The 10,708-nt window shown below is 34.7% G+C and overlaps 1 protein-coding gene across 1 annotated transcript; it reads left to right on the forward strand.

The window, feature by feature from the left end:
- The first annotated feature begins 3,534 nt into the window (after positions 1–3,534).
- On the forward strand, positions 3,535–8,964 carry LOC142225316 (uncharacterized). Its single transcript, XM_075295090.1, has one exon. The coding sequence runs from the start codon at positions 3,535–3,537 to the stop codon at positions 8,962–8,964; it is 5,430 nt and encodes a 1,809-aa protein (XP_075151205.1).
- Positions 8,965–10,708: the final 1,744 nt, after the last annotated feature.

Raw genomic sequence — 10,708 nt, forward strand, 5'->3', positions numbered from 1 at the left:
ACGGTAAAATTTGATGTAAAAATTTCATAAAAATCGGAAAAAAAAGAAAAAACTTGAACCTTTTTGATGCATATTCGTGTATAGTTGTTTGTATGTCACATATGCATTGGTTCAACGAACTAGTATGAAGTGAGAAAAAGAAAATCAAGAAGAAGCACTTCATTTGATGTAATGGCAACGAATAATTTTTTTGTTTTCAACGGTTTGGACAAAATTAGTGGTAAATGAAAAATTCTCATGTTTTTTTTTATGAAATAAACGCGTTTGTGCTAAAACATTAACATTTCATCGGTAAAAATAAATTTCTCGTATTGTTCATTTCATCCAATTTGTATTTGTGATCATATGTGAATAAAATCCACAAAGAATATTACACATATGATAGAGTGACAATCAGTCAGCTGTGTCAGTGTTACCATATCACCCCCGTTTCAATTAGCGAAGTCACACACCAAGTTACACTAACGCACCTAAATGAATGCGCAGCGTATGATCATATGATAATTTCGATTAAATTAAATTCAATTAATATTTTGGTTTTTGATAAAAAAGTGAATGTAATTAAAACAAATAAATTAAATATTGGAAAATTTGCCCATTTCACTATATTTTGTTTACAAAAACAACAACTTTTGCTAAATATTAATAAATTAATACATAATAATTCATATTGAATTACGAGCGTACTTAACCAAAACATCAAATTGATCATACATTTTGCATTCACACCGACATAATTCAACACACAGCAACAAATATTTGCATAATAACCCATATAATCGTATTTGCACTTTAATACCATTGCACATTTTATCATTTTATATTGAACGTAGTAGTTATATGTACACGTATAAAAAACCATCAAACATCAAATTATTTACCATTTACACAACACATACAGTTCTGAAAATTTTATTTGAGTGCAAATTAATTCGGTACACCGTAAAAAAAAATCAGTTTTATGTCAAAAGTGATTATATCAGAGTAAATTACGCAAACACATACATCCATTTGTGTTTTACCGGGGTATAAAACAAAAACGCGAATTTTTGGAAAATTTAGCTACACTCGAAAAAAAAAGAAAAAAACCTATTACACTCAAGGAAATTGGTATGTCATCGTAGAAATTTCTTTGCATTCATGAATTAAATTTTGGTAAAGCGCTAATTCCCTTTGGTAAAAAGCAAAAAATTACTACACTTGCAAAAATTTGTATTAACAAATTTTTTCTTAAATTCGCGGAAATTACACTCACAGAAATTTGTCTTTAAATTCGAAAAGAAAATTTTTTGTTCGCAACTGAAGAATGCGTGTTTCAACTCTCAAAATTTATGCTAAAATTTGGAAAATTTAAATATACATAAAACTCGAATTTGTACACTCAGCAAAAATTCTCCAAAATTTTTCTACACTTGAAAATTTTAACTTGGAATATTTCTGTACATTCAAAATTTTGTACACTCGGGAAAAAATTATTTAAATTCTCGAAATTTTTGCTACACTCAAAATTTTTTATCTTGGTATATAGTTCTACATTCAAAAAAAAAAAATTTTTTTTTTTGCTTAAAAATATTGCAATACTAAAATTTGCTAAAGAAAAATAATAAATAAATAAAAATAAAATAATAATAATAATCTCACAAAGCTTACCGACATTGCGTATTTTCGAGTATTTTTTTTTTTTCTCTTCGGAAAAATTGTATTACGCTCGGGAGAATTTTATAATCAAAAAATTATTACACTCGAAAAAAAAAATCAATCTTTATTAAACTAAAAACTATTATTACACTCGGGAAAAGTGGGAAAACTTCGGAAATTTTCTAAAGTTGAAATAAAATACATATATGAAAATCTCTACAAATTCTTACACTCAGAAAATTAATTACGCTCGAAAACATTTTTTCGTTCCCCAAATACGAAGTGCACTCAAACAAAATTCTCAGATCAACTCATGCGACTGCGAATACACTCAAATTAATATTATCTCAACATATATGAACGAATCATCATAACAACAGGTAAATTTTTGAAATTATTGGTAATTTATGAATATTTACAACATAACAAGCGTCTCATAAGAAAAATTGTGAGAAATAAAATCGCAATTTTCACTTCTCGAATATTAAATTTATTAAAATTGGTAAACATATACAAGAAATCAAGCGGCTCATAAGAAAAAATTGTGAGAAATAAAATCGCAATTTGTCATTCCTCGGATATTTAAATTTGTTGAAAAGAAATATATACAAGAAAATAAGCGTCTCATAAGGAAAATTGTGATTCAGAACATCGCAATTTCCGCTCATCGAATATATTAACGAAATCACTCATCGAAACATTAAAACAAACTATCAACGAAAATACTCATTACGACATTAAAAATAAACATCAATATATCTAAAAAGTGAAATTGCATCTCAAAGCCGAATTGGCTGATGAAACATATATATTATCTCTCTGTAACAATAATATCTCTTGCTCTCTGAATATTGCTATTAAATTGGCCTGTTGTGCTTTATCAAGATTTGAGGAAATTTTTGAACTTTTATTGAGTTATATGATTTTTTTGAAGAAAAATTGAACAAAGTCATATTTCTTTTGGATGAGTTCATTATATTTCTTCGTGACATTTATATTTCTCGCTCTGTGAAGCTTAAAATTATTTGGCCTGTGGCTTTACAAAAATTTGGAGGAATTTTTGAACTTTTATTGAAGATATATCATTTTTTTGAAACAAAATCTTGAAAGTCATATGTTTTCAGTGAGTTCAATATATTTCTCTTTGAAAATTACATTTCTCATTCTGTGAAGTTTACAATTATTTTATCTGTTTGCTACAAAGAGCTTGGTCGAATTTTGAACTTTGATTGCAGACTTATGATTTTTCGATTCGAGAGGTTTGGAAAATCATAGTTCAGTGAATGTGTTCAATAGATTTCACCTGCTTAATAAAATCTTAATAAAATTTAATCTCGTCTCATAAACGAAAAAATCGAAATTTTGTCTCGTTCACGTTTTTTGGAAAAAAAAAGATTTTGTTATCGTGAAAAACTTGTTTTTCTTGAAATTTTAGGACAGAAATTTTACCGATTGAATTCTGTTTAAAAGTATCGATTGGAAGTCGAATTTATCAATTGCATCGCATTACATAAAGAACGCAACACTTTGGAATTTGTGGAAGCACAATTAAAATTGTTTGAATTATATTTTCATTAGCTCAAATCAATTAAAATTGATTGATTATTTTTCTTTTCGCATATTTATCTTTTCAATTGATCTTTTGAACAATAAACTACTATATTTTCGCAACATTTGCAAATCCCGCTTGTTAGTTTATTAGTTCTGGAGATAAATTTTCGCATAAAACACAACTAAAACGGTTAGAGGTTACCCACAAAACTTCATATTTACAAATTCAAAAACTCATATATTTGTTCTCGCTGTACTTCAGCAATTCCAATTCATTACATTGATAAATTCAATAAAAGAGTTCTCGTTTTCAATCTATAAATTTCTGATACATTTTTCACGACAATGAATCCTGCAAACAATCCTAACGACCCTTCATCAGGTCCTGCTGGATCAAATGCTTCCTCCAATGCTAACGCGGCAGCGGCTGCATCTCCCGCATATGATAGTTTTCTTTTTGATTGCGAGTATTTAATACTTTTTTGTACGCAATTCGAACAATGCGATATTAGAGACCAAACGGACTCTGTATTGGAAGTTAAATTGGAAGACTTGGAGAAAAGATGGCAACAACTTCAGACTTCATATCAAAATATAATGCTATCGCCGAGTTCCACCGATCCGAAGGATATTAAAGCTAATGCAAAAATAAATTTCAATGCCAGTTCTGAGGCATATTACACCGCAAGGTCTCAAATCTTAGATATTCTCCGAATATCTGGAGGCCAGGCACGTCAAAATGCCAGACATAGCCTAGTTCCTGAATATATACCTCAGAATCAGAATTCTATTCCCGCTTCTTCTCATAACACTAACGACAGTTATATAAAAGTTCCTCCGTGCGATACCGAGGTGTTTAAAGGTGGTTACGAGGAGTGGCCCTCGTTCCGTGATATGTTCACGGCAGTTTATGTAAATCATCCAAAATTAACCCCCGCTCAAAAACTTTATCATTTACGCAATAAGACCAGGGGCCCAGCTGGGGCTATAGTCAAGCGTTACACTTTGTGCGATGAAAATTTTAATATGGCATGGAGCGCACTTAAAGCTCGTTACGAGAATAAACGTGTTTTAGTTGACAATCAATTAAAAATTCTTTTCAATATACCTGTGGCAAATGTTGAAAACAGCGAATCAATTCAAAAAATTCAGTCCACGGTCAATGATTGTTTATGTACTCTTCGATCTCTTAACGTCGATGTTGACGGATGGGATCCCATTCTCATTTATTTAATTTCCACAAAATTACCAGATGAAACTCTCTCTTTATGGGAACAATCCCTCAGATCACATCGAGATCTGCCTACGTGGAATCAACTGGACGATTTTTTGATAAATAGATTCGAAGTTGTAGAACGCATCTCGAGCATAAAGTGCACAAAGCAGCAAAATAATGTTACACATCAAAATTCAAATAAATATGATCAACGCAATCCCATCTCATCTCAGGGCTCTGGCAAAATACAAACATATCTCTCTCAAGAAAAACTCACAGCTACTTGTTTACTTTGTGAAACCAACCATTCTTTACGAACGTGTCCGAAATTTCGTCAATTTACTGCACAACAGCGTGTAGACTTTGTCTATAAAAATAAGATTTGCAGTAACTGCTTATCAAGTTCCCATCTCAAACCTAATTGTAAAAGTACAAACACTTGTATAATTTGTCACAAACCGCACCACAGTTTGATTCATATACGAACTAAATACAACGAAAATACAAGTGAAAATTCAAATACTCAAGAAAATAGAAGCGAAAGCCAGAATCATCAAAAGCCCATTAAAAATACACAAAATTTATCCTCACAGAAGGAACAACCATCTACATCAAAGCAAAATAATTCTTCTCATATCCAAGCCAACTTTTCATCGAATAATGATATGATTTTACTCCGAACTGCATTAGTGCAGATTGAACATAATGGAGAATTGTTCACGATTAGAGCCCTTATAGATCCAGGTTCTCAACGAACATTTATTTCAAAACGAATTCAAACCCGGTTGCAACTTCCAACTACTAAGTCAAGTTTTGAAATATCTGGAATTGGTGGCCAGCGTCAAACATCTGACAAACAATGTCAATTGCACATAGTGTCAAAGAAACATGAAATACAATTCACAGTTTCTGCCATTGTTTTGCCGAAAGTGACAAAACGTCTTCCTGCCATTTCGTTTGAAATACCAAATAATTCAGAGTTGGAAAATTTAGAGTTGGCAGATCCATATTTCAACAAATCTTCGCAAATTGATTTGGTTCTGGGTAATGATTCCGAACGTTTTATTAATATTGAAGGAATCAAGAAAAATACTTGTGGCGAAACTTCAGCCTACAATACGATATTTGGCTGGGTTCTCAGTGGTCCAATGCGGACTGAAACAATACATTCATTCTCCGTAAATGTTCATGAATTCGAAGAATCCTCTATTAACGAAATGCTAAGAAAATTTTGGGAGCAAGAAGAAGTTCCTACATCCCATCTCGTCTCAGCTGCTGATGCGTTCTGTGAAGAGTATTACAGAAAAACTACAACTCGTTTACCCAATGGTCGTTACATGGTACGACTTCCTTTTAAGGAAGAATTTTCTGATTCATTGTACTTGGGTCCTTCTAGATTTATGGCTTTGGCTCAGTACAATCGTATGGAACGAAACCTTTCCAAAGATTCTGAATTAAAAACACAGTACCATGATGTTCTGAACGAATATATAGCGCTTGATCACGCAGAAGAAACGTCTTCTCGCGAAATTTCCTTTGATGATAAATTTCATTCATTTTACTTGCCACATCACGCTGTGGTACGACCGGAACATAAGTCCACAAAGGTTCGAATTGTTTTTAATGCGTCCAGAAAGACGAAATCAGGCTATTCTCTTAACGATGTGTTACACACCGGTCCCACATTGCAATCTGATCTCACTTCTGTTATTCTGAATTGGCGGAAATATCAGTATGTTTTCTGCGGGGATATTCAGAAAATGTACAGACAGATTCTTGTACACCCCCATGATAGACCGTATCAACGAATTTTATTCAAACCGTCCGATAATAACTTTATTAAAGATTATCAACTCAAAACAGTAACTTTTGGTATTAATTGCGCGCCATTCCTTGCTATACGTACTCTGTTGCAACTGGCATCTGATGTCCAAGCAACTCATCCCACAGTAGCTCGAATACTTAAACACGAAACATACGTTGACGACATTTTATCGGGCGGGTATTCTATTCAGGAGGCTTTGAAGGCTCAAAATGATCTAAGTGATATTTTAAAGAATGCCGGTTTTCCTCTTAAGAAGATCATAGCTAATGATCCACAATTACTCGCTCATATTCCGTCTCAAGACCTATACGATTCCGAATTTTTACGCTTCCATGAATCAAGTTCTACAAAAACTTTGGGTATAAAGTGGAACGCGTTGTCAGATTCGTTTACTTACTCGATAAATCCAATACAATTTGAACAGACTATGACGAAAAGGATGGTTCTATCGTCAATCGCTCAATTATTTGATCCCGCGGGATGGATTGCGCCGGTTATTATTCGGGCAAAAATATTAATGCAACAATTGTGGCTAGAAGGAATTGGATGGGATGACAATCTTGGTCCAGAGTCACAAGCTACTTGGAATAGACTCGTATTCGATTTCCCTCACATTAATTCTATCTCTATACCAAGATGGATTCAATGTTGTCCTACTGATACTTTGGAAATCCACGGGTTTTCAGATTCGTCTCAAGCTGCATATTGTGCATGTGTTTATTTGCGATGCCAGACTAATAAATCAGTTGTGTTTTCTAATTTACTGGTTGCTAAAAGCAAAGTCGCTCCTCTCAAACCTGTATGTTTGCCAAGATTGGAACTTAATGGTGCATTTCTGTTAGCTAAACTCGTCAATTATGTCACTTCGAATTTCGATTTCAAGATAAGCTCTATTACTCTATGGACTGACTCTTCAATAGTTCTTGGTTGGCTTTCGAAACCACCTTGGTCCTGGGAGACATACATTGCAAATAGAACTTCGCAAATTCACGAGTTAGTTCCTGGTAGCAATTGGCGGCATGTCCCGACTCATGATAATCCTGCAGATCTCGGTACTAGAGGTTGCCGACCTCAAGATTTAACACCCAATTCTTTATGGTTTAATGGTCCAAAATGGTTAACTCAACCACATTCAACGTGGCCTAAAAGAAATCCATTGGTTGCACCAGAATTAGGAAAACGTGTTAATGTTCAAACTTATCATAGTACAATTGACGATACTGATATTTTACTCAGATTTTCGTCTTACAATCGCGCATTGCGAGTTATATCCTACATGTTTCGTTTTTATAACAATTGCCTAAGTCGACGGAGATCGACAATAAAAATTTCGAATCCATTTCTTACTCATAAAGAAGTTACATTTGTTAAATCACGTTTAATCACATTATCGCAAAAGAAATTTTACCCTGACGAATATTCTAATCTTCTTGAATCGAAACCAATTAATGATAAAAGCCAATTGAAATGTTTGAATCCATTTCTTTCTCACGAGAATATTATGCGAGTTAATGGAAGACTCGCCGACTCGTCTCTACCATACAACGAGCGATTTCCTATTATTCTTTCGGGGAACTCACGTTTCAGTCACTTATACTTATTAAACTTGCATCAATTATTAGCTCATGCCGATTGTACGCTAATGTGCCGAATGGTACAGACTGAATTTTATATATCCCGTTTAAAACCGCGAGTGAAGGCTATAATTCATAAATGCCGAACGTGTGTAATATTCAAACAAAAGTCCTGTAGCCAGATAATGGCTCCCCTTCCATCTGTGCGATGTGAACTATCCCCTCCTTTTAATATCACCGGTGTAGACTTCGCAGGGCCTTTTGAGCTAAAAAGTTCCACTCTAAAAAGAGCTCCAATAATAAAAAGCTACGTTTCGATTTTTGTTTGTTTCACTACAAAAGCGATCCACTTAGAACCCTGTTCAGAATTATCGTCTCTAGCCTTTGAAGCTGCATTTACACGATTCGTCGGGAGGCGGGGGCTACCCCATAGGGTTGTTTCCGATAATGGAAGAAATTTTATTGGTGCAAGCCGAAAATTACTAAAAGAATTTTCTGCTTTTGTTAAATCCACCGCCAGTGACATATCTCGAAAATATTCAACCCATGGCTTTGAGTGGCAATTTATCCCACCGCATGCCCCGCATATGGGCGGATTATGGGAATCGGCAGTGAAAAGTTTTAAACATCATTTTAAAAGAATTGCTGGTGCCCATAAATTCACATTCGAACAATTTGCTACAATTCTCGCTAGGATTGAAGGAATCCTAAATTCACGTCCCATATCTGCCGTTTCTGAAGATCCATCAGATTTGACAGCTCTTACTCCGGGTCACTTTTTAAAAGGATCACCAATTATGTCTTTCCCTGAAACCCCATCTCAAAACTTATCTCTTCTCAATAGATGGACAAAGTTAAAGGCTCTGCACCATCAATTTGCTATTAGATGGAAAGAGGATTATCTAAAATCTCTACACAAACGATATAAGTGGAAAAATTCAGGTCCCAATTTAAAGATTGGCGATTTGGTTGTTGTAATGGACGATTTGTTACCACCTAGCGACTGGCGCTTGGGTAGAATCGTAAATACTCATCATGGTTCCGACAATAATATTCGAGTTGCGGATATCAAAGTTGCTTCTGGAATTATCACTCGTCCCATCGTGAAATTATGTTACTTACCGCTCTTAGACCAAACCTCTCCTGAATCAACCTCTTAAATCTTACCTTTTCACATTCCTTCCTCTCATATAATCATTTCATGCATCACCCTTCCCATTATCCCATACTAAAGTCCTTTCCATTTACAGATTACTAACTCAAAATGTCCCACCATCAAGTTTATGACTGCGGCATCTGCAAGGAAAGACATTCTTTGCGGGATTGCCCAATTTTTATAATGATGCCTGTGGCGGATAGAAGGGTGACGGTTCGGACATATAATTACTGTATGAACTGTCTGGCAAAAAGCCACACAGTAGAACGGTGCAGTTCACCAGCGACCTGCCGGAAGTGTGGCTATCAGCATCACACTATGCTGCATCCACAAATAGCGAGGACGCCATCCGCAACTTCACCAGCTTACTACACGCCTAGGGAAAGGAACCCGACGACACGCCAAACACCATCAAGAAACAATACCACTAGAAGACGAGTAATAATCACGGGAAGACACAACAATACAACTACACAACAAACAAGAAGGCCCATCAGGTGGTTCACGAAGAACCCAATACCGCAGGCACCAACTACAACAAGAAGACAGCCACGACAACCCACATCACAACATGCTCACACCAACAGCAAAATTAAGAAGAGACGCTCCAACCAACGTCCCAAGCGTAACCAACACATTCTGGCCGAAGCTATAAAGTCCATTGCAACTGTGCTTTGCAAATCGAATTTTGCATAAGTGCAAGGCCGGGGGCATGGACAAACTTCATAGTTTGCCAAACATTTTTATGAATTTTTATAACTTGTATATCCTGAATTGTTATGAATTTGAATTGTATAATAATGAATTTGATTATATTGTAATTATCGAGTTTTATGAATTTCTCTATTTTGAATTGCTATTACTAAAAAGTCGCTGAATTGATATCGATAACGCCTATTGTGAATAGTAGCTTCATAAAATTTAGTACCATAAGCTAGCCATTCCTTAAAATCCTTACTTTCTTTCACTTCTTCTCTAACTACCCGACGGTAAGCATTGTATTTCTCCTCCGCTGATCTCTCTTCTCTACCTTTTCCCCTATATTATATTTATAAATAAATATTGTTAATTGTACATTGAAAACTGAAACCTCCACTTGTTATTTTTTGTTCCTTTTCCGGTTGGGTTTCACTCCATCAAACGCTTTGTTTATTATTTCTCATTACTTTGAGAAATAATAAACCCAAGCACACACACACACACAACCTTATACAGTCCACTCATCTCATACAGGGGATTTCTTGTAAAACTTCTCCACTGTCATCTGTCACAATCCCCCCACACACCTGTGCACTATAATTGATATTTTTTGAGCTCTTTTTTGCTACACTTTGAAAGATATTATAGACCAAATAGTTCTTAATTCCGTCAGGTTACATTTCAAGAATCATGTTTTCAGAACAAACTCATATAGCTCTTGAAGTAATTGAGGTAGCACCTCAAATTCACTATTTTTGTTCTACTTTCTGTTAGTACAAGTAAAACCAGAAGAAATATTAAAGTTTTTAACATTAGGTTTATTTCGGTAGTGAAAGGGTTAATTGCTGCTGTAATGTCTCATCGACTGAGGTAAGCTCGGAATAAGAACACAATGACAGTCTCTCTAATATGATCAGGATTTGATGGAAGTGGGTACTCGGGATGTCTTCAATTTGTAGATATTCGGGATCTGGTATCTTCGCTGAGATCAAGGAGAAATTTGTGTCGTTGATAATCGGTAGGTTATAAAATCTTCGATTCGTTGGTTA

Source organism: Haematobia irritans, chromosome 2 (genome assembly GCF_050003625.1).
Source record: "Haematobia irritans isolate KBUSLIRL chromosome 2, ASM5000362v1, whole genome shotgun sequence".
Classification (NCBI taxonomy): Eukaryota; Metazoa; Arthropoda; class Insecta; order Diptera; family Muscidae; genus Haematobia; species Haematobia irritans.

Coding starts and splice junctions, on each gene's coding strand:
- LOC142225316 (XM_075295090.1), top strand. CDS start 3,535: ATGAATCCTGCAAACAATCCTAACGACCCTTCATCAGGTCCTGCTGGA.